We start from the raw sequence: 25,082 nt of genomic DNA on the forward strand, positions 1-25,082 counted from the left end.
AAGAGAAGCTGTTGGTGTTGATTGTTGTTCATTTTTTCACTTCAGTGGAGAGCTATGAATTAAGGCTAGTGGTTAAATTTAGGCCCAGTCATTAGAATCAAAGCTTGATAGAGGAAGGAGAGAGGCTTTGCGCGCCTTTAGATTTAGCAGGGTTCCAATTTGTAATGCTCGTGGGCTGATACAATAAATCGATCAATCTAATTAGAAAAACAAACGTTATTATTTCTTATAACAATTTGATAAAATTTAATAATTATTGTATTAATTTTAAATTTTAAGTGATCAAAACAATCATTTAAACATAATATGCTTTACTATTGGCAATAATAATACTAACATACGATCTTCTTATTGGCAATAATGATATAATGCCAATTCAGAAGTAACATGTCGGAGGTTGAAAAGGAGAGAGAAATTACAACATTACAAATACAAAATCAAATACTCAACAAACAACAGTCGGGTGTTACCCTAAACAATATGGCAAATTCCTGTACAATTCATATCAACCCTTCATGGAGATTGTGGCTATCCGTAAAGCTCTGTAGTCCGGAACAGCTCACATTTACAAGTGATCTTTATTGTCGTCTTCCAATTTGTACGAGCTGAAGTGATTGACCTTGAACTTCCATTCTCCTTTGATGGGATCATACGACAGAAACTCGGCTCCTTGCTCCTCCGCCTTCCTCTTAAGCACGTTCTTGTATCTCTCAACTCGGGGGCCTTCTGAATATTGCTCTGAGGTCTTTTTATCGAAGCATTTGATGTTGAGAAGTGTTACCTCTGCGGGTTTATTAAGACCTTGTCCGACAGGAGGTTTCTTGCTGTCGTCCAGGTAAACGATCACCTCGCGGTTGTTGAACTGGACAAGGGACTCCAGATCAAGACGTCTCACATCTGTCTCTCCCAGGAATTTGATGCTCCCGTAACCATGCCGCCCGACCACAAAGTCCTTTACACGGCGACAGTACCCTGGTTCAGCCCTTTCCTTAGCTGCCAGTTCTTGGGTTCGAGGTTCCGTAAAGTAGTCAGACCGGATGAGCTTTGGCATTAGAGCCTCGATGTCAGCCCCATGCTCATAGACAATAGCCGCCTCACTGGCTCTGTGGCCACCAATCCTCTTGTACGAGTCCTCTTTCTCAACAGAATGATCATCCTGGACTCCGTTAGCCTTTTGGTTACCTTTAACAGGATGGATTCGCAACTTCACATGGGCATTTTCAGCAGGATTTTCTACAATGATCATACCAATGCAATTTTCAGGAATTAGAAATAGTTCCTAAATCAATCGCGGAACAAGACAAAGGGAGAACTTTAAGACCGATGCAATTTTCAAATTATAATAACATAAATTTGATAAAATGGAAAAATACGAAATTAAAGGCGATTACAGTTTCAGGTAAAAGATACTACTTACCATCTTTATCCTCGGCTTTGTAGCCATCATCAGAAATTTTGCCTAAATAAAAAGGATGCTTCAAAAAGTCAGTCACAAGCAGTCAAAAATTAACTAAACAGGTCATAAAATGAATTACACACAATTCAAAAATCCGAAAACAAAATCACTGCATTTTCTCAATTCAATAAGTTATATGATTCGAAGCAATAAACTCACCCCTATTTACAAGCTTCTCTTCTAATCTAATTCACCTGGTCCGGAAAAAGAAATGTAGATGAGCTTGAAAGAATCTTACCATTCTCATGCACTGGAGAGGATGCATCCTTCAATGGCGATCTCCTCTCTGCAGAGGCTCTGGAAGGCCAATTTGCCGTAGGACGAATGACTAGAGACCTTGGGTTTTCCCTAGGAAAAATGATAGCATCAGCCTTAGGCACGCTGGGTGTCTCTTCATCATCACTGAAAAAGGAACCTATATACATCAGAACAAAGAAAACAAACATTCGTTAGAACTTGAGCAATGAAAAATCCTTTTAAATAATATCAGAGTTACTATTTTCATGGGACACAGCATCATCACCTTCGGACTGTCCTTATCAGGATAATATTTCCTTGCAGGCAACCTAATCCTCCTTTGCGAATGGTATCGAGAAGTCAATAAGGGGGATATTCTAACAGGAACAGGTTTGTCCACAACCTGATAATTCCATTACCAGTCAACCAACAAACCATTATATTTTAATTTAAACAAAAATCATAGGCAATACTAACTACTAGCATGGAGACAGATAAATATCTAAAACAAGTAAAAAGCAGCAGTTCAATCTTGAAGCATCAGTAGCTAAACCAAGATCAAATTACAGGCATGCTAGAAATTCCATATTGAACAGATGGGGCAGCCCCCGTCCGACCAATTGACATTTGCGGCATAGCAGGGAGTGTTCCATAGGGGTTTGTAATACTTGAGGGTTGAGCTACAGCAGCATTCTGAGTAGCAGACCTGTCAAATAGGAGCAATCAGGATTACACTTCAAAATATAATCATTCAACTATTTGGATAAACAAAGACTTTTTCTGGCATATTTTGCATTTACGTGTGCACAAAAATACAAGAAAAATTTATACTAGTAACAAATATGCATATGTTTGTAGACATATAAATGAATATGTACAAGAGCCGCTCAAAAAAAGAAGAAAAAATCAAAGGAGATAACACATACGACAGGCCAATATTACTCTGACCAAAAATGCTCGATCCACCACCTATAAATCCAGCAACATCATTAATTTCAGCTCTATCAATGAAGGTTTAAACAATCAATGATAACATCTGAGATAAAACCTCTACTACCTGACTGTGTCTGACCAAAATTGCTGAAGCTGAAAGCACCACTGGTCTGAGCTGGCTGAAAAGGTGAAGAGAAAGAGGGCTGCAAAAGCGGCCAAACTCCAAATTAAAATGCAGAAAGAGTTTCAAAGGAAGCATGTTTTACAAAAAAGGGCGTGTGCATAAACTAGACAGAATTGTTACAAATTGAAACTAGCAAAACCGATCAAATCATAAAGCTAGGCATGAATTTTTTCCATAGAATATTTGAAACATATTTCAACGAGTCGTGACATTTAACTAAATCAGTCCCTGTGAACCCTGATCATTAGATATAAAAAACCTATCCTCATAAAATAGCAATTATGATTCTTTATCGAACAAAAAGAAAGGCATCTAAATCCGACAAGACAAAAAACTCTTATTTGGGTCTTTACTATATGCATTATTGCATGATACCAAAGCAAATATCTGGGTCCTACTAGCAACTAAATCAGACATTTCGGGAGACTAAAGCAACAAAATTTTCAGCCTCATTCTACAAACCAAATAACACGAACAAATAATAATAAACTTGATGAAAAGAAGAATGAATCTAATGATTTCACAAGCAACTTACAGTTGTTTGGCCAAAGGGAGCTGGGCTGCTAGAAGGAGCCAAAGAGGGATAGCTTGAAAACATATTCCCACTAAACGCAGTGGAAGGAGTGTTGAAAATGCTTGTTTGACCAAAGTTAGTAGTATTCTGTCCAAATGTAGAGGTTGCCTGCCCAAAAGCATTGCCTGTCTGCCCAATTGCAGGGGTAGAACTGAACAGGGAGGATGTCTGACTGCCGCTAAAATTTAAACCAGTAGCAAATGTAGGCGCTGTTGCCGGAGCCACACCAGTACCAAAAATGGATGGTGAAGTTGAAAATGAAGGAGTGACAGATGAACCAGTTCCGAATGTAGGAGTTGAAGATGAACCAAATATAGAAGTTGTCATTGACGAAGTTGGAACAAAAAGGCTTGATGATGTTGATTGAAAAGGATTTGACGTAGTAGCCAAGGTTGTAAAACCCATACTATTGAAAGATGGAGATTTTAGACCAAATGGATTGGTACTTGTGCTGGAAAAAGGATTTGCAGATGTCTGACCAAATGTTGAAGAGGAGCCAAAAGGATTTGAAGGTGTAGTTGAAGCACCAAAGCCAATCCCTGCAGCTGGATTAGATCCACCTAAAATTCCAAATTCGTGTATCAATGTAGCCAGTGTCAATTAAAGAAAAGAAGAAATTTTAACTGTCCCAAGTTTCACAGATTTACAAAGGTACCTTTATCTCCTGATTGATAATCCTCCCATCTCAACTCCTCATGGCTTTTATCTTTGTAAACAGGCATCGCTGATATTGACTCCAACTTTCCAGCTGCCTGTGTACCACTCCCACCATCTGCTTCAGTAGTAGGAGTGTAAGGAGCTACTCTACTTCCCCCACGTTGACCCCCAAAAGTTGACTGGCCAATGCTAGTGCTTCCAAAAGCTGGTGCAGAAGATTGACTTCCTATATGAGAGTTCAAAAGAATTTAATTACATATATGTAATTTCAAATGTCATAATTAATCAATGTAGATTTTTTTACTCACCAAAAGGAGAACTCTGGGCTCCAAATGCAGTGGTTCCAAAAGGACTATTACCAAATGCTGGTGTTGACTGGCCAAAAGATGGGCTAGACCCAAAGCTGAATGAAGGAGTAGAAGATGCCCCAAAAGCAGGTGTGCTTGGTGCTCCAAAAGTGCCTCCAGTTCCAAAGATCGTGGTGTTAGGCGTACCAAATGCAATTCCACTGCTCCCAAATGCTGGACTTCCAGTTGAACCAAAGGCGGGGGTGCTTGTAGCACCAAAGGCAGGGGTGCTTGTGACACCAAAGGCAGGGGTGCTTGAGGAACCAAAGGCAGAAGTGCTTGTGGCACCAAAGCTACCAACTGCAGGAGTTGACTGGCCAAATGCTGACCCAAAGCTGAATGATGGAGTTGAAGATGCTCCAAAAGCAGGTGTGCTTGGTGCTCCAAATGTACTTCCTGTTCCAAAGACCGGGGCATTAGAGACACCAAATGCGGTTCCAGTGCTCCCAAATGCTGGACTTCCAGTGGAACCAAAAGCAGGGGTACTTGTGGAACCAAAGGCAGGGGTGCTCGCGGAACCAAAGGCAGGGGTGCTCGTGGCACCAAAGGAAGGGGTGCTCGTGGCACCAAAGGAAGGGTGCTCGTGGCACCAAAGGAAGGGTGCTCGTGGCACCAAGGCAGGCGTGCTCATGGCACCAAAGGCAGGGGTGCTCGTGGCACCGAAAGCAGGGGTGCTCGTGGCACCGAAAGCAGGGGTGCTCGTGGCACCGAAGCAGGGGTGCTGGTGGCACCGAATGCAGACTGAGTTGAACCAAAAGGCACAGAGGAACCAAATATGCCACTACCAAATGCAGGTTGTGATTGCTGCGTTGTGCTTCCAAAAGGACTTGATTGAGTAGTGGTAGACCCAAAGCCGAACGCAGGCTTCTGACCAAAAACAGATGATCCTATCCACAACAAAGATCATCAGTTCAAAACTGAGGAAAATTAACCAGCTTACCCAAGAGCTAATGGCTAAAAAGTCAACACATGCATATAATTAAAAGCAAATTAAATGTATACGAGAAACAAAATGAACTCCTTCTGCAAAAGATAGCTCTCATTTAAAATCATATTTAGGTGCTCACTGAAGAATGAAACAAACGAGAGTTTCTTACAAATGAAACAATAAAATCTTCCATCTCTACAAAATAAAAAGTGTAACGTTAACATGAATATCTCTATATAGGCATGCATGATTATGCGTAAGTGTAACAGCTCAATGATATATGCATATGATTATGGGGTATTGGAACGCTAGGAATTAAGCATCACAAAATATCAAAAGACTAAAAGACATTCAAATTTAAAATCATACTCGCTAATATATTTAACTACAACAGAAAGAATAATAATTGAAGGTGAACTGAATTATAATACCAGAAAATAAAATAAATAAAAAACACAGAAACACTTACCACCAAAAGATGATGATGAACTGCCGAATGCTGGAGTAGAAGAAGATCCAAAAGCTGGAGTGTAACTTCCAAAAGCTGAAGATGATGAGGTCCCAAATGCAGTTGTTGAGGAAAAGGGAGAAGAAGATTGGGCAGCACCAAACACTCCAGTAGAAGTACCCCCAAATATTGAACCGCCTGTTTGGGATCCAAAAGGGGTAACACTTCCAAAGGAAGGATTAGGAGCATATGGATTGTTATTTGTGTTGTTGGTCTGGCCAAAAACAGATTGGGAAGCAAATGGGCTATTTGATGATTGCCCAAAAGCTGTTTAAAGCATTGTTAACTTAATTAAATTTCCCAAAACGGCCACAAGAAATAACAAATTTGTTCTCAAAAAGGTTAACATATAGATTAGAGATAACAGCAAGATTTAAACATGAACGAATGAAGTACAAGCATATATATATATCAATAACAAAGCACGAAAGTCGATCAATAAGAAGCACAAGGACTTGGCTAGTAGTTAACTAGCAAGTGATAACTGATCAAGAAGCTAAACAACCTACTAAATAGTTAACGGGCCAAGATCGTGCTATAGGATAGACTTTTTTCTCCAATAAAATACAACAGAGAAACAGGAAAAATATCAATAATAAAAAAATTAGCTTAAGAGAGATACTCGTAAACACTTAACAATAATCAGCGGATATCACGGCATACAACATAGAAACCTAAACTAGGAGTTCCAAAGAACAAAACAAAGTAACTAGCCACAAGCTCCTAAAATTAATAAAGAACGGAAGCTAAACATAAAATCATCAAAATATCAGCCCAGAGAATTAAATAAAAATAAGATTTCTAGTACATTTTCTACGGATTTAATAAAACGTAAGATAAAAGTAAACTTACGGCTAGTTGAACCAAACATCTTCGTTTTATATTGTTGTTTCACTCCACAGCTCGTCCTTGATCTCAAATAGAGAAAAACGAAAAAGAAGCAAATTAAGCAAACACGAAAACTTTAATAAGAAATAAATCAATAAGCTAACAGAATCCGTGCGAAATTTGAATCACGTTGTAAAAGTAGATTAAACGCGGTAAACATGAAGCAATGAGCCAAACTTCCGATCCATCTTTCAGCTGATTTTCAACCTATGTTTCTCCTTTTTCCTTCCGATGCATTTATTTAAAACTATAAATAAACAATGAAAATAAAATATAGTGAAGCAAAGATAAATAGGTATTACCAAGGTGTTCGATGGTTCAACGAATCGCGGGAGAAGCCTTAGCTAAGAAAAGCACTTCCAAAAACCTATTATATTAGCAAAAGAAAAAGGAAACAATAAGCAGCGTTGTGAGATTGAGCAGTGAAGCAGTGGGAGTGGGAGAGGAACGTTAAATAAAGAGAAATAGTTTTTGTAGAGAAAACGAAGGCTTTTTTGGGGATCGATCTGAATCGGGAGATGATTGTGTCGGAGAGAGATTTAGAGCCGCGAATTAGAAAGGGTGGGGGGGGGCGGGGAGAGCCCCGAATAGAGCGACCAAGGGGCGGGGGTTCGTAGGGTCGGGTGATTCGCGTAGCGTTGTTTTTAAGTCCGGATGGATAGTTAATTCGTAGCGTAGCTTTTTTCGGATTTTGGTCGCAACAAGTTTAGCTGCTTCAAGTCTAAAAATAAAATCAATTATGTGATATATTTGTCTAGTAAGTTAACTTATATGAATTTTTAAAAAATTGAAATTATTGGAATGCATAAAATAATTTCAGTAGTTAAAGAAATATTAATTTTTTATAAGATCTGATTTTGAATAATTATATTTGTAGTATGTATACGTATTATCAATAATTAAAAAATATTTTTAACAGAAATTATTTTATAATCACTATAAATTATTAAAAAATAAATAAATAATACTAACATCAGTAAACCTTTTAATTAAATTTTATATTTCTAGAGGTCATGGGTTTAAACACCAACAATTACAATGGTAATTTAGCGTTTATTATCAAATAATTAAGATTGAGAGTACTTGAAACATATACTACTTTTGATATTGAAAAAATAGTAGTATTTTGCCACTGTCCTTTCCCAACTAACAGTTGGATGAAAAAAATTCAAGAATTTTAAAAGTTGATGACCAAAAATAAAAGCAAAGTTAGGTGACTAAGTGGATAATTTACCCAAAAGTATATTAATATTAAAGGTTAATTTCACTAGATGTTGGTAAACTAAACTCTAAATTCTAATAGGTTTTCAAACTTCAAATCGTTTTAATTTAATCATCAAAGTATCATTATCAATTAGAAAATTCAGTCAACCTATCTATCAATTTAGTCATGAAATAAATTTTAAACACACATGATGTGTTAAAGAAATACATAGTATCACTAAAAATTCTTCCTATTTAATTCAAATTATCCCTACAATAACCACATCAAGTTCGAATTAACATCTAAAACTCAAAATTGACGATTAGTTTGATTACGATACAAACATTTATCAAGATCTACATTCGGGATTCTAATGAATTTCTTACTCTTGCGGAGTGAAATGGTAAAATGGGGGCAACAAGTACTGGTAATTGATACAGATAACAAAGTAGGTAACTACATCTACACGAGTATTTCTTTCTTTTTCGGTTCAAGAACGGGTGGATCGACGTCGATTCCCATATTAGCAGCAGTCCCGGCTATAATTCTCATAGCCGATTCGATGGTCGTACAGTTCAGATCAGGTAGCTTTTCAGTAGCGATAGCACGTAATTGATCGATCGTGATCTTCCCCACTTTCTCTTGTTTCGGGTCTTTGGAACCTTTCTCCACTCCTAGAACACCATAACTAATAATCAAATTGCATTGTTATTCAAAGAATGGTAAACATGTTCATTTCTATGCACAAGTTTTTTTCATATTGATCAAGCACCGGATACCTAAGGCGATCAACCAAAATCTACCATGTTTGTATGACTGAAAACTTGTAAATTAGTCATAAATGCGATGGCCGAACAATACGGAGAATGAGGATATATCCATTAGCAAGGATGAACAGAAAACCAATAGTGTATATTAGACCGACAGTGTATACGCAACGACGATGGGAAAGCGGTTTACTTAGGGGGACAAATTGGTGATATCTACACGAGGCAATATCCCCAAGCAAATAATCTTTATACAAACATAAAAGAAGAGTCCAGTAAATGGCACACAAATTTTTATGATTCCAACATGCAAACAAAACTAGCTGCACATAATCGAGGACTGAATTATAACTGTTATCATAGTGACAACCTATGTTACTTGGACTTGACTGGGAGTGTCGGAAACAGGTATGTGTCCTAAGAGAATCAGTTTAATTAATTTCAAGTTATTTTTCCATGTATTTTGAGTTTGTGGAGAGTTATATCTCCATACCCACGTCTAAAAATGTGTAGGACAGACTAACAAGGATATACGTTAAGAAAAATGAAGAGTCGGAGAAACATAGATGACAGCTAAAATCTGCACGTTAGAACTATTCATTGTGCATATATCATCTCTGTTGCTATCTAAAACATTACCAACTTATATATACACGCACACATACATGCATACATACACGCACACATACATGCATACATACATGCATACAAAAAAAGGGGTTTAATTGGGTTTTAGGTCCTCCTACTTTTGAAGGTAGACAAACTAAGTCTTGTCCCCCCTAATTTTTTGGATTCAATTTCTTTTTAGGTCCCTCTTAGTTTAGAAACTAGACAAATTAAGCCTTGGCCTACCATTTTTTGGTTTAAATGCTTTTTAGGTCCCTTCAATTTCAAAATTAAACAAATTAGATCTTAAGCCCTCCAGTTTTAATTTCAAATTGATGGCTTGACAATTAGGCTCTGACCATCATTTGATTCCTATTTATATTTACCCCTGACGATTCATCCTGGCACTGTCTCGGGCTAAGGACAAATTATTTTGCAATCATTGCCAACAACTCGCTACGCACACACGCACATATATGATATGTGTGTGTATATATATATATTGAAAATGTTGGATGATTCCAACCCCTTAAAGCACAAACTAGCTACAGTGATTTCAATTCCACTACTTTACCTTGAACAAAAACTTAAATTCAAGCATAACAAGTGAAGACATGGAACTATGCCCAACACAAAAGCAGGAAATCCCATCTTGTTTAAAGAATGGAAGCGATAATAGAATGAAACCGATATAGCAAAGAAGTATTACCTGCTGCCTTAAGTAACAAAACAGAAGCGGGAGGTGTCTTTAGAATGAAAGTGAAGCTTTTATCCTGGAAAGCAATTAAACGAAAACAAAAATCATCCATTATTGTTTTGGCAGAAAACTGAAGAAATTAAGGGGGGGACCCACATCGTAGACAGTAATTTCGACAGGGATAACATAACCAGCTTTATCAGCAGTTCTAGCATTGTAATCCTTACAAAAGGCCATGATATTCACACCCTTTGCTCCAAGCGCCGGCCCGACAGGCGGCGCAGGTGTCGCCTTACCTGCTTCCAGAGCCAACTTTATCACCCCAACCACTGCAAAACACACATAAAGACAAAGAATGTGAGGAAATTAAGAATTAGGTATCGAATATAATGAAAGGAATGAACAGACTTTAAAACCTTTCTTGGCTTTGCCACCGGGTTTAGGAGGAGCCATGGCGATGACAGTCAAGGAACCTTGGAGGTGAAAAGATGAGTGGGGGCAGTTTCCTATTGAGGAATTTGAGAGAAACATTGGGGTTTGAAGATAAGTTGATGGGTGAAGGACAAAGAGAACTGGAAAGCTTGCCATTGTCGATGCTTCTTGGTGAAAATGAAGAGCTGAGATGATGGATAGTGGATAACGAATATGCCATTGCAAAAATTCAGAAGAAAGAAGAGCTAGAAAATCCTTTTTTTTGGGGGATAAAACCAAAATTTCTATCTTTCAAAACTTCAATAATCTTCAATTGGGCTTCCGTTTGAGTTGGAATTAGAGATGGGTTTCAGTCAGGACCAAACTATACTTTTGGGCTCATTTCTGTTTTTTTAGATCATCAACAAAACCTAATAATAATAATAATAAATTTTAATATTCAAATCAAAGGGTATTGATCCACATTTGAACTAATTAAATTAATGCTTAATAAACATAATATATTAAATATAAATAATTTTATATTTTAAAAATTATAATATATATATTGTATGGGTGCATTCATACATTATTAAGGATAATTTTTTTCGAATATTTATTGTCCTCCGCATTACAGTTGGACTACTCGGTGAACCTTATTTCAACTTAAAAGCAAAGCAACTTCGGTCTATGGGTTTCTATCATCGACTACAACCTCTATGATTTGGAAAGAGTTCTGAAGTATAAAGGAGAAGGTCCCTTGAGAGACTGATTTGACATCCAAGACATATTTCTAAGAATTTTTCAACTTTTTGGATGGCAGTCTTGGATAAATGACCTACCAAAAGATGGCAGTCTATGAGTGAATGTGGTTTATATTTATGAAAAAGTGAGATCACGGGTCATTTATTTTTTTAGTGTGAGATCTCTTAATATGTATGGAGTTGCATCTTGTATCTTTGTAATGAGAATAAACCTGTAATGGGTTGGTGTAATGAGTTTGATTGGGCTTATCGTAGATTGAAGGGGAAGTCTTTACGATCTTGGGTGTTGAAGTTAGCATGGAATGCATATACTGTTGTGATTTGGAAAGCGAAAATTACAGGTTGTTTAAAGATAATATGGATATAATTTCAAAGATGGTGGAACGTATCAAAGATATGATAAAATTGAGAACGTGGAAAAAACACCTTAATAATGAATGTTCTGTAAATAGAGATATATGTATAGCATGGTAATGGGAGTAGGTTAACTTTGTACAATTTTAACTGATTGTAAAATTGATTACAGATTTTTCTACTTTTGAATACAATAATGTTGTAACCGTCTTTCGGGTGGATCCGGAATCGGGCTTCGACTTAAATAAAACATGTTAGAGCCGTCACCGATAATTTTTTAAGAAAAAATAGGTTGACCGTACACCTTAATTTACCATCTTAAATGTTCTGCATTTTACCAGAACTATGTCGGATTCGGGAGTCAGTTACAGTCAAGGAAGGATTAACACCCTTGTACTGCCTTTTCGGTACCATTTTCATTTTTCAGTTGTCTTAATTACAAAAATTAAAAGTTAAATTATAAATGAAAATTCGATCCGAATTACTTACCATTGAAAAATTTAAAATTGACCTAAAATAGAAATAAATTGAATTAACGTTAAACATTAAAGAAAAACAAAATTAAATTAAGTATTATAAAATAAAAACTTTAAACTAAAAGGATTTAACTGCGAAAAAATTTAAATTTGAGGATCAAATGGATATTATTTGAAAAGCTACAAGAAAAATAACAAGTTAGGAGGAGTTAATTTGCAAAATATGAAAAATTGAAACATGGATTAAATTGAATGAGTTCGAAATTCCAGGACAAATTTATAACAGGTGACCAAAACGAATGACGCATCAAAACTACAGGGACTGCGGAAATAATTTCAATATTTCATAATTGCACAATAGCCCTCCCTATAAATAGCCCTTAAACCCCAAAATATCTTCATTTTAAACCAAACTTAGAAAAAAAAAACTTCTCAAAAAACACTCTCCAGGTCTTCTCCGGTCGAACCCCGACCCTCTGCTCACCGTAGTCCACCGCCCAGACCGCCGCTTCGGCCACCGAAAAAACCCAAACTCACCCGATAGTTTCCTCTCGCCACCCCGAAGCTTAAACCGAGACCCATATCACCCAAAAAACCCTAAATGACGTAGATCTACGCCTAAATGTTCGGGTTGTTTACCTTTTTCCGATGAAACCTTTTGTTTTACAGCGCCGCTCCCCTCCCAAACCGTTACTGACATTGCATTGTGCTTCAGAGTTTGTAAATAACGCCTTGTTTGTGGTTATTTCTTTGGCTTGGTGACTTTTGATTTTAACCGAATATGACTTGTTTTAGTGTTGGTTTTCTTGATTCGGTTGTGTATCACCTTTTTGTTCTTCCTTTGTGTGGTTGTTGTTTGTATTGCTTTTTTTCTCGATCTTGGTTCGTGCTTTTTTGATTTTTTTTCAGTGATGCTTTCTCGGGTTCCCCCTTTATCTTTCCCCGACGAGGCTTTTATAGCCTTTGATTGGTCGTTTGGGTCCCGATGATCTCGGGGTTATCCCAATCTTTACGGGGCTATTTCCCGACCCGTTCACGTTCTGTTGAGGTCGACGTTGGGCTGAAAATCCAGAGATGGTTCAGTCTCGGGAGTTCGGCCGACAATCTCAACCAACTCGTTGGCTCATGGCCTCCACGCGCGTGACAATCTCACTCAAGCTTGTCGGGTCTGCTGGGTCAGGCTTACCCGGATGGATTGTATTCTGGACCCGAATTTTTAGACTATTCGAACTTGAAAAAAAATAGAATAAAAAAAATAAGTATACTATAAAATATTTTGTAAAACTAATATTATATATATTTCAAAAAATATTTTCAAAACCTATATATTATATATATATTCAAAAATGTTTTCTAAAGTATATATTATATATATTTTTCAAAAAAAACTTTTTAAAACTATATATTATATATATTTTCAAAACTATATATTATCTATATATTTTTTAAAATGTTTACAAAACTATATATTATATATATTTTTTCAAAAATGTTTTCAAAACTATATATTATATATATGTTTTCAAAAATGTTTTTAAAACTATATATTATATATTTTCAAAAAAACGTTTTAAGACTATATATTATATATATTTTCGAAAATGTTTTCAAAACTATATATTATATATATTTTCAAAAATGTTTTCAAAATTATATATTATGTATACTTTCGAAGAGAAAAAAATGATTTCAACACTATATATTATATATGTTATGTATATATTAAATAAAACCCCGGACGAAAATGAGTGACTACAAATAAGAACATCCATCCAATATTAAATTAGATATTAACAATAATAAAAAATTATATAATTAATTCAATAATTAAATCGACTCAGATTATAACTAAAAAACACTCGCACGTAAAAAGAAACCGACCAAAAAGATAAACCTTCTCCATAAAAAAAATCAACATCTTCTCATGAAAAATGCCAAAATGGTGTGCGTGACGATGATCACACATACACAAAGTTAATGGACCATTTTCGTTTAGAGGTACCCTTCTTTTCACGTTTCAATTATGTTTACTCACTCTCCTAAAAGTCTGCTGACCTTCTTCTCCGTCCTAAATTACACTTTTCCAAGATTTTAAAAATAAAAAATAAAATTAACTATCATGTAGTTTCATAGGATCGGTTTAGGGTCAGATACAACGTGTATTGTAATTTAAAGAATATTGAACGTTTATGTCAATGTCACGAATTCTCGTGTATTGTACTAATATTACTTAAAAAAATATAATACATTGTTACCATAGGCAAACTAAACCAATTAATATTTATTTAAGATATAATACGGTAAACCATGCTAAATAATGTTTTTCAAAATTTGAAGTCAATGTTGTCGAAAGTTGAACTTTCATTTTCCGTTTCGACATCAAATTAATCAACCAATAATAAGTCATACTGACCAGGTTAAACTTTAACACGTACCCTTCTAATTAGTTCAAATACCTAATCTACAAATATACTATATTTTTATAGTTAAATTTCTTTAAAAAAAGATTATTATTTAACATATTATTTGTGACAAAAATAATCTCACAAGTAATGTTCAGAAATAATTGTACAATTTTTAAAAAATTTCATATTTTTTATAAATATAAAAAATAAAAGAATATAATTCTGAATAATTCAAATAATTAAAGATTTTGACAAAGACTTGGTCAATGTTTATTAGGATTTCTAACATTAACAGCAGCATACTGTTCCTTTTTCAACTTTCTTTTTAATAAATATTGGATAGTCTTCAACGATTTTTAAATATATTCTTTCCATTCAAATTTTCAAATATAGATGAAAATAATTTTATTTAAATCATATATTTAAAATTATCATATATTTTATATTTTTGTCATGTATTTTTTATTGAAAATATATTTTTTATCTTTCATAAATTTATAAGTTTATCTATTTTTAAAATTTTAAAAATTGTCTCAAAATATAAAATCATACGTTCGTCTTTAATTATATGATAATTTTCCATCCAATTCATTTTTTTAACAAATGTTATATTTATTCATTTTAAAATATTTTAAAAACACTTAATATTATATTTATTCATTTTAAAATATTTTAAAACACTTAATATTATATTAATTTTTAAGAAATCATGTTTTCACTGATGATATATAATAAATAATCATCCATAAAATTAACACAGATCGAAAGTATAGTAAAAACGAGTATGAGACCTTATAAAAAGAATTCAAAACTAAAATAAGTGAAAAAATAGTCAGCAAACGTGAAAAACGAGGAAACGCGGTGACGAAAATGGGCTATAAAGAAAAGCTTACAATTTTACAACCAGTATAAAAACAACGAGAACAGAGCGTGCGCCACCAAGGCATCAAGCGGCAACCAAAGTACCCGAACCTACCCATTCCACCAACCAGCAAGCATTTGTTAAGAACAAGATTAAAATAACCCAAAAAAGCCTTTTTCTTCAATCATTCTATCCATTTTTTTGGCCATTTAGAACCGGCCAGCATTTGCCTGTTACTTTCCCCTCAGGCTTTAGCCAATTTTTAGAAACGTTTGTGTCAGAAACATGATTTAATATGGCGGAAACGTAGATGAACATAGTAAATATTTTATGAGAATTTGTCAGCTTTTAATTTATTTTCCCTGTTTTTTCTCGAAATCCTTATCCGTAATCTATTCAGCGCCTTGCTGCCTTTGTTTCCCTCGGTATTCGAATCGATTCTTCCTTTTCTTAATCACCTTTCAAATTAAAATCTGTTTGGGGGGTTTGTCTGGTTTTAGGGTTATTTTTGTTTCCTTTCATTTCTTCGAACAAACCCTCGAGAGATTGCAGCGCTTAAAGATGGCTTTGGTTTCAGTTCTTTTTGAGATTTTAAGCAAGCCCACAATTGGGGATGTTTTGAGCGAGTTAATGGTCTTTATAGCTCTTTTATGGGTCTCTGTAATTGTCGGTGTTTTGGTTGGATGGACATGGAAGCCAAAGTGGGCAAGTATAGGCAGAGAAATGTTGATTGATTGTTGCGGTGATAAGGATTCATCTCCATCTTCAGGTTCTTCATGTATAAGTTTTGGTTTCATTTCAAGCTTGAATTCGATCAAGTCTCAGTTGTCTAGCTGCATCTCTTGGATTTCAGATAATGGGGCTCAAAAGGATTATTCTTCTTTTCCACCTACCCTTGATTCCAATTCCAGGTTTGTAACTTCACCACTTGATTTCCCCTTTTTGCCTTGTTTTTAACTAGATAACATTTGGTATATAATTGGGTTTGTCTTTGATTTTGCTAATAGCTGATAATATTTGTAATTGTGGCAGTTCATCACCGATTTCGAAGGAAAAACCCAGTTTTGTGAAAAATGAGGATTTAGAACATTTGTGTAATTTAGTTGAAGAAAAAGATGGTGGCCCTGCTTGGATTCATATGATGGATTGCTCTACTCCAACTATGTATTATCAAGCTTGGGAAAGAGATCTTGAGGTAAATTGAATCCAGTTTACACAAGACCATACTAGTTCGTTGTGTACTATGCGTGCTCTATGTATTGCTTACTTTTGTTTTGCATCTGTTTGGTAATTCATTTGATTGATTGATTTTACTTTTTGTTGTTCGACTAGTCCGGTCCTACAGAATATCGTAGCCGGACTGTTTTCGAAGATGCCACTCCCGAGATGGTGAGGGATTTCTTTTGGGATGATAAATTTCGACCAAAGTGGGATACGATGCTTTCTAGTGCTGCAACTATGGAGGAATGCCCCACCACTGGAACCATGGTGGTCCACTGGGTTCGCAAGGTTTGCAACAATTTTATACGGACTCCATTTGGGTTGATTTTCATTGTATTGAAACGTTTTTTCTAAGCCGTGCTTTCTTTTTGCAGTTCCCTTTCTTCTGTAGCGACAGAGAATACGTGATAGGTCGTCGGATTTGGGAGTCTGGGCGGTCATATTACTGTGTTACTAAGGTAATCAGCCAATTGTCAATTTTGGTTTTGAAACCAATGTCTAGATTGTTTATTACTGAGCTTTGAGCTGCATTGATCTGATAGATAACTTGGGGTGAATCGACATTCTTTTATGAATCTGATAGCAATAACACCGCATGTCATGACAACATCATGTTGAATCTGATAGCCAACTTTGTTTTCTCGTTTTTGATGTGCTGAAGTTTAACTCATAACATGTTACTTCACATTTAAGGGAGTACCTTATGCTTCCGTGCCGAGAAAAAACACACCTAGGCGCGTTGACGTATACTATTCAAGCTGGTGCATCCGTGCAGGTATTGGACTTCATATCATGTCGTTTTTGTTCTCTCATTTTTCTAACGTGCTCCTATGAAGTTTGAAACTTGAGAAAATCGATTTAGATTGGGTATCAAGCATAAAGGAAAGGGAGATTATCTAACCCTTCCTTTAGATGGATTTCGTAGGAATTTCATGGACTAATGTTTCGTTTAAGTTTTGAACACATATACTGTAATATAAATGCTGACCGATAATTCTTTCGTGTTCTTTTTAAACAGTTGAATCAAGGAAAGGGGATGGTCAGCTTACTGCTTGCGAGGTGTTACTTTTCCATCACGAAAATATGGGTATACCATGGAAAATTGCAAAGTTTGGAGTGAGGCAAGGTATGTGGGGTACCGTCAAGAAGATCGAACCCGGCTTACGTGCGTATCAGAATGAGAGAGCATCAGGAGTTCTATCCCATTGTGCTTTCATGGCTCAGATAAATGCTAAAGTAAGTGCAGACTATCTAAGATCCTTTGAAAGCAAAAGTAACTACTCGTCAGAGCTTGAAACACATAATTCGTCCAAGAAACCGACGGGAAACAACATTCCCAAACTTTTAGTTGTTGGTGGGGCTATCGCCCTTGCTTGTAGTCTTGATCGAGGACTCTTAACCAAAACAGTCATATTCGGAGTAGCCCGCAAGTTTGCAAACATCGGAAAGAGATTGTGATCTCATATATTCCGGTCATCCAATTCGGAGTAAGTCGGTGAAAGCTAATTGTTGCTACAATGAAGTGAGATGTTGCTATCATTGGACGACCTACTCACCTGCTTTTAAAGGGTGGAAGATAGAAGGTTGTAAAGTTTTGTTTATGTCGGCGCCGTGAAGTTCAGATCCGGTGAAATAAAGATTAGATATTTGAATTAAAGCATTTGTTCCGATGCTCTCAATCTTAAATTTATTTATTTTTCTTGGTTGATTGTAGCCCTAAAAAACATCATACGAAAAGTATAAAAGTCGATAGACCAAATCAGTCTACTCGATCATATTAAATCCGATCATTGAAAAGGAAGGATTAATAAAATCTGACCCGAATTTGAATATAATCAGATAAAACAGAGAATTCAAATTAATCAACAGAAGTTCCAAATTATTTAACACATTTTTACTTCAGTAGGAAACAAGGGTCTCAGAGCAGTTGAGTCTGTCGAGCTCCGGTGCAAATCGGGGAGTGCTCTGTTTCTTCTTCTCAACGTTTCCTTCTTGTTTTTCTTTCAATGATTCTTCACTCATCTTTGATACATGCATCACAAGGCTCACATCAAAAGAAGAAGTAATAAATCTTCCAAATGATCTACTCGTCCAAGCCTTGGAAAAGAAGACCAGAATAACAACAGACTTGCAACGACTTTTTGAATGGGATTCTGATCTTATTTGGTTAACATGTATTCTGGAGATACAACTGTATGTCTCTTATCTTTCCAACGATTCTTGAATCGCATCAATCCGATATCGGGAACTCAAGATACGTTCATTTTAGTGAAGACAACGCATGCAGAAATTTCTATACGAGATTAATACGTGATTTTGTAAATATTACGAATTTTTAATATTTATATTGATTATTTGTAATATAATTTAATATAGGATGATGTATTATCTTTTAGGATTAGATTTATTATTTTATTAGGAATTAAGGTTGAGTTAAAACATTATTTTTTATTATTATTATTTTATTAGGAATTAGAGTTAAAACATGTTTAATTTGTTATTATTTTATTCATTAGTTATTTAGAACATTTAGAACTCAGTCCCTATTTAAATGAGGATTCATTCAACTTTGTAAGACAAATTTCTTTGATTAATAATACAACGAGAGTTCGTTTTTGCAAGTGATTATTGCCTTGTGCCTTCGAAGTTTCTTCTCCTGGAGTTCTTTCAAGTTCTTGTGAGGGAGATTAATCTTCACACTCCAATTTGTCTTTTCATCGCGATTAGGAAGGTTGGTTAGAGCCATATTATCGTGTTTGTCTTTTCATTGCGACCATGATGGCTCGATAAGATCCATATATTTTCCACAAATCCATCCTCACCATCATCACCTTTGTCATCCACCTTCACAAGGGAGATCTTTTGATTTATTGATTATCATACTTTATTTTTAAGTTCTTTATCTTTTGTTTATATTATTTTAATATTATTTTTACCTTGTTTGTTCTTGCTTGTTCTTGCACACAAAACCATCAAGGTACCCCAGCGGAGCTAGTTCACAAAAGATTCATCGTTTCAAGTTATTTTTATTTAATTTTAATTTAGATTCAAATTCTTCTTTGTTAGTTTGTTGTTTTTTTTATAAAAAAAACTCAAAAAAGCCAAAAAATCACAAAAATTCAAAAAATTGCAAACGAAAGATTTTAGGACTGCTTTTCTCCAGATCTCATATTCATCCTAAGAGTAATCTCCAGTCTAAAATTCACTCCAATCGGAGTTCATTAGAGTCTTCAAATACATCATTCAAGTTTAATCGACAGATTTGGTCTAGAATCTTGTCGAATTTCTTGAAAATCCTACTGGAGGAATTTCTTGGTGAAAATTTCCATATTGAAACTGCATATATTGAAGATCATTCACAAAAAAATCAGAATTTTTGAAGATCAATAACACCTTCAAACAAAACGATTATAAAAAACAGATTGTTTGTTCAACTAAGAATCTTATGGGGTAGCTCTCTGGTAAAGACGAAGCCACTGGCGTCTTTATTTGTTGCAAAAGCAAAGGGAGGTAGTGTGAGTGCCTGTCCCAATAACTCATCACCCAAAGCATCGAAGGAACTGAAAATTGAGTTCATGATGATTGCCACCTTCAAGGGGGGAAAAACACAATTCTTTTTAATGGATTGATGACTTACTGTTTGGTCGCTGAGAAACGATGGCTTAAAGAGGCCAAATTTATAAATTCGAATATATTATCTGTGAATTCATTTATGTTCAGTTTACTTTGCGAATTGAAGTTGTGGAGCCTGACGCCCTCCTGCACCGTTGCTATTGGATATTGGCATTAGATAAACAGTAGCACTCGAGAAGTGAGCAAAATTTTGAGGAAAACTTTGTCCTTTTAACGAAATGTAGACAAGGAAATGACCGACATCCGCTCAGCATACCCGAAGTTGAAGGCTCTTGAACTACTTTATTACAGTTCTCGGTAATCCACTAACAATTAAATTGCTGGGTAAAATACATAAATGTTATTTTGACTATAAAATATTGGTTTGTTAAATTATCTGACTATTAAAAAGTTATAAATGATCTTTCAATTATATGATATTATTTTGTTTAGTCCTTCAACTATTAAAAATTATAAAATGATCACTTAACTATTCATATATTAAAAATTCATCATTTCCAGTAAAAAATTAACAATCGTTTGACTTGGATATTAACATGCTACATGAGATATGATAGTCTTTTGAAATTTTGTGATCAAATTTTAACATATCTCAGTCAACAGGTTAACGTCCAATTATTTAATGAAAAATGACGAGTTTGGAACATATAATTGGTCATGTGATCATTATGTAACTTTTAATAGCCGCAAGACGAGGACTCACAAAGTAACACCCTATAATCGAAGGATCATTTTGTAACTTTTAATAATTGGGAGACTCGATAAAGCAATACTCTATAACAGAGGGACTATTGGTATACTTCACCCTTAAATGTTTAACCAACGCTGGTTGGATTGAGCTGTAATAATTAAAGAAAAAAATTAGTAATGACAATAAAGTTAAAGAAAATAAAATAATAAAATGATTTATTGGTCATGGTATAATTATTGTCTTATTAACTGATTTTACTCTAATCGGTATAACAGTTATGCTTGAATTCTATCCTGTTATGGTGCAGCCTTCGAAAACAGCTATTGCAGCGGTTAACCCGACGTTTTTGCCGAGGGTGAGGCACATTGTCACCAATTTGTCATACGGGAACCAGTTGAAATCTTGGAATCTTTCCAGTTTATATATACATTTTAAATACATACACACGCATGTAAAGATGTTTCCGGTGTTGCTCATTGTGATCTACGTATATTGTCATCCTCTGCTGCAGTGCTTCGGTATCCTCGTTACTATAGGAGTTGTCTCTTGGTCATCCTTGCTACTTTCAGTACATGGATTTCGATGGATTAAAATTAAAAATGAGTAATATAGAATATAAGGATTAAATTAATATTTTAACTATATTTCAAAGAGCCTCTGCAATTTCATTTAGCAAGCCCACGGTGTGTCAAAGAAGAGAGATGCGAGCTTGGTGATGGTGACAAATTATATGGCTGCCACGGCATCTGCAAGGGCAAGGCAAGGTCCCGGAGCACACCGAGACAAAGGCCAGTGAACCCAGAGAGAGGTCAAGGCAGTTCGTTATCTAAAGAATAGACTTGCTTACCAAGCTAATGAAACTCATGCTGGTTTAGGCCATAACTTGATAATGCCTAATTTCAGATGTACACCAGGACACTTTGGGTTGGAAAAGAATCAATATGTTCTTCATGTTATAAAGGAAGTTTTGGGGGTGAAATTTCTCCATGTTCAATCACTGATCTAAAGCGGTTGACATGATAAATCGAGTCATTTCGATATTACTTTTCACGAAGGATATGATCCTCAAGACATCAGTGTGTAATTTCAAATTAGAAATTACCATTTGGCTCATATATCATTCAATAGTCGATCAAATAATGTAGATTACTACTTCACGTGATGAGATTAAAGGACACAATTATATGAAATATCAAAATTTATGTATCATAAACTATTAACCTATCAAAAGTATATAAATATAAAACTTAATAAACGAGCATTGGCATAAAAAGAATACACAAACATGAAACAGATACGCCAGATCATGCTACAACAAATTCCCACGAGTCATTGAATAAACAAGAAGTTTAAACAAAAAGTATAGCATGATTTTGTTTATTTTTGTTACAAACTAAAAGTTCACAAAAGTGCATCAAAGTTTAATATTATCCTACCAAGTAAACCAAAAGAGGGGAAAACAAGTACGAATTATAATTAATTTTTCTTAACAATGATGCCATTTTTTAGAATATGGGTTTTACCTCAATGTCCCAGTTTGATTTGCTGTCCACTTTCTTCAATTAGTGTCCATAGGTTTCCCTTATCTTGACGATTGGTATTACAATTCAAACTCATCTTCAAGCTTCAACTGCTCAGCAGCAGCCTCTTCCTCTTCATCATCGATAGCAAAATATGGGTTATGCGCCTCTGGCTTGAATTTATACCCAGTAAACACGTAAAAGGCTAGTGTAGCCAACTCCCCAGCCAACACACTAGTCCAAAAATACTTGTACGATGTAATAGTCTCCAAAGCATAAACTACAACTCGAGTGAAGTAGATATAGCAGATGACCACAATGTAATACTGCCTGAACAGGGTCAACTTCATCAAATTCACTGCAGCTTTTCCATCCGTCCGAGCTGCCTCACGCAAGTTCTTAATCGACCAAACAATCGGGAACAACACGGCACAACAGCAAATGACATCAACAAGCAAGAACACTTGCTTCCATGTGACCCTATCTTCACCGAAAGGCGAGGTCTCATCGACAACAACTTGGGCAATGTTAGCAACAACTTGAAGTGGAATCACAATCATCAAAACCTTCTTTTCCTTGTCTTGCAAGAAGGGTTTCAAAAACGACCAACCAGTGCCGATCAATACGATCAGAGTAAAAAGCATGATCCCTTTCAAGAAACTGAAAATGTAAAACAAAACATCCCAACCATGAGCACTTCCGGTTCGTTTGATATAAGATTTATCCTCTGCTTCGAATATCAGATTAAAAGCTTTTAAAACAACGACGGCCAGCATAAAGAAATGGATTCTAAAAACAGTGAGTTGTTTTTTGTAAAGCACATAGATCCAAAGCCCTGCGAGAGAGAAATAAACAAGAGACAAAAGGAAATAAACCCTAGGGAGAATTGTCTTGCCGGCGGAGAGATAATCCCTGTGGCCATCCCTCCCCTCGAGATTGTACATCGCCGATCGGACGTTCATCGATACTTTGACATCACTGAGACAGTTTGCAAAGACCAGCGTGTACTGTTCAGCGTTGCTTACCGGGACAACGACGTCCAAGCTAGATTTTCCTTTGGCAGCCTTGAAATCGGAGACAAGCTTGACAAGATCCGACTCGAGAGCGCACGTGACTTCGCCGTTGGCGAGTTTTTGGAGCACGTGCATCCAGGCGTCCAGCGTGGAGAGGAAGAACCCGACTTTGGCCAAGTCGAGGTCCGGATTCTTGTTCGAGAGATCGATCCGAGAGACGTGGAGCTCGAGGCGGCCGGTGTGGGTGAACCCAAACTGGTCTAAGGGAATTATGGGGTTGGCATCGGATCGGATCTCCGCTAAACGGATCTCGGAAGAAACGTACGAAACAAAAATAGAGATCAAAAGGAAAGCAAAACGGAGCGACATATCCTCGCCATGGGAAACAGAAAGGCAAAAAAAAAAAAAAGGGTGAAGATCTAAGAGAAATTTCAGATCTACGAAGAGAATTGAATCTCTCCGGATTGATTTATTTTGCTTGCTTTGTTCGCATCGCCCGGTTGAGTCTTATATTGATGTTTGTTTGGTTGCAAACTTAGGAATTTTACAAGTTGACTCTAAAAATAAGTACAAGAAGTATTTATTCGCATTTAGAATTATTCAGTGCTGGAATTTGGAATGAGTACACTATTCTATGCTACATTAAAATCTTTAAATATATATATATATATATAATTATTTTTATTATTGCAAGTAATTAATTTTAATTAATAAATAAAATTATAATAGAATAATTATTAAAAAATAAACTAACCATATTAATCAATCATATTTCTTAAAATAATTAAATAATAAAAATATAATCATACAATAAAATTAAAAAAAATTAAAAACATGAACAAATACGTCCATCAATGATGGATGATAAACATCATTATTACTAACATAAAAATAAATATAATGATGATAACACATTTATAATTAACTTTATCATAATCAACACTAATATAAAAATAAATATAATGATGATAATACATTATTAACTTACTTTATCATAATTGAAACACAACATATACAAAATAATTGCAAACACTTATTAATGTGAATTCTAAAACAAGAATAAAAGCTTATGGTGGATGTAGTCATAGAGATATTAGAAAATGTTTATGGATCACGATCAATAATAATCTATCCCTTCAAATTTGAGAGACTCACTAACTATAGAGGAAAGAGAAAACTATAACTCTGAAGCTTGACTGACTCAGATTCAGATTGAAAAGGTTAAAAAAACACTGACGAATCTATGTGGGAAGTGAGAGGGGCAATTATCACCCCCAACTTTGATGGTTTAATTAGTTTTAGGTCACTAGTATTTTTGAAAATATTACAATTAAACTGTTATCTCTCTCAAAATTTATTGGTTTAATTATATTTTAGAACTTTTTCAGCTTTAAAATGAAATTTTGGTTTCTAATTTTCCTAATTTAATTATCCCTTAAACCCTTCGATTTAAATTTAGTGAAATTAAACAATAATATCTTTTAAATTTTATGATTTATTTAATTTTAAAGACTTTATTTGTTTCAAAGTTAAATAACTTGACCTCTTATAATTTAATCTTAACTCTTATCTCTTGAAAGAGATTTTTATTATATGTGATAACATAAATTAGGTGGATCGACAATAGCAAAAAGTATTGATGTGTGATAACAAATTTTGACATTAAGAATTGAGAAAATTAAATTAAGAATATCAACTTATAATAAATTTATACGATGTATAATTTAAATTAATCGATAATAAACT

At 35.1% G+C, this 25,082-nt stretch overlaps 2 protein-coding genes and 2 pseudogenes across 2 annotated transcripts; 1 reads left to right on the plus strand and 3 right to left on the minus strand.

The window, feature by feature from the left end:
• Positions 1-282: 282 nt before the first annotated feature.
• On the minus strand, positions 283-7,348 carry LOC120140492 (annotated as a pseudogene).
• Positions 7,349-8,284: 936 nt separating this feature from the next.
• On the minus strand, positions 8,285-10,697 carry LOC120140491 (annotated as a pseudogene).
• Positions 10,698-15,484: 4,787 nt separating this feature from the next.
• LOC120140490 lies at positions 15,485-18,193 on the plus strand. The gene is made up of 6 exons (XM_039155473.1): positions 15,485-16,169; positions 16,291-16,453; positions 16,591-16,767; positions 16,854-16,937; positions 17,173-17,254; positions 17,498-18,193. The coding sequence occupies exons 1-6, from the start codon at positions 15,589-15,591 to the stop codon at positions 17,935-17,937; spliced, it is 1,527 nt and encodes a 508-aa protein (XP_039011404.1). The 5' UTR covers positions 15,485-15,588; the 3' UTR covers positions 17,938-18,193.
• Positions 18,194-22,159: 3,966 nt separating this feature from the next.
• LOC120140511 (protein CANDIDATE G-PROTEIN COUPLED RECEPTOR 7-like) lies at positions 22,160-23,865 on the minus strand. Its single transcript, XM_039155487.1, has one exon. The coding sequence runs from the start codon at positions 23,703-23,705 to the stop codon at positions 22,404-22,406; it is 1,302 nt and encodes a 433-aa protein (XP_039011418.1). The 5' UTR covers positions 23,706-23,865; the 3' UTR covers positions 22,160-22,403.
• Between the last annotated feature and the right edge of the window lie 1,217 nt (positions 23,866-25,082).

Source organism: Hibiscus syriacus, unplaced genomic scaffold, assembly GCF_006381635.1.
Source record: "Hibiscus syriacus cultivar Baekdansim isolate YM2019G1 unplaced genomic scaffold, ASM638163v2 tig00110785_pilon, whole genome shotgun sequence".
NCBI classification, from domain to species: Eukaryota; Viridiplantae; Streptophyta; class Magnoliopsida; order Malvales; family Malvaceae; genus Hibiscus; species Hibiscus syriacus.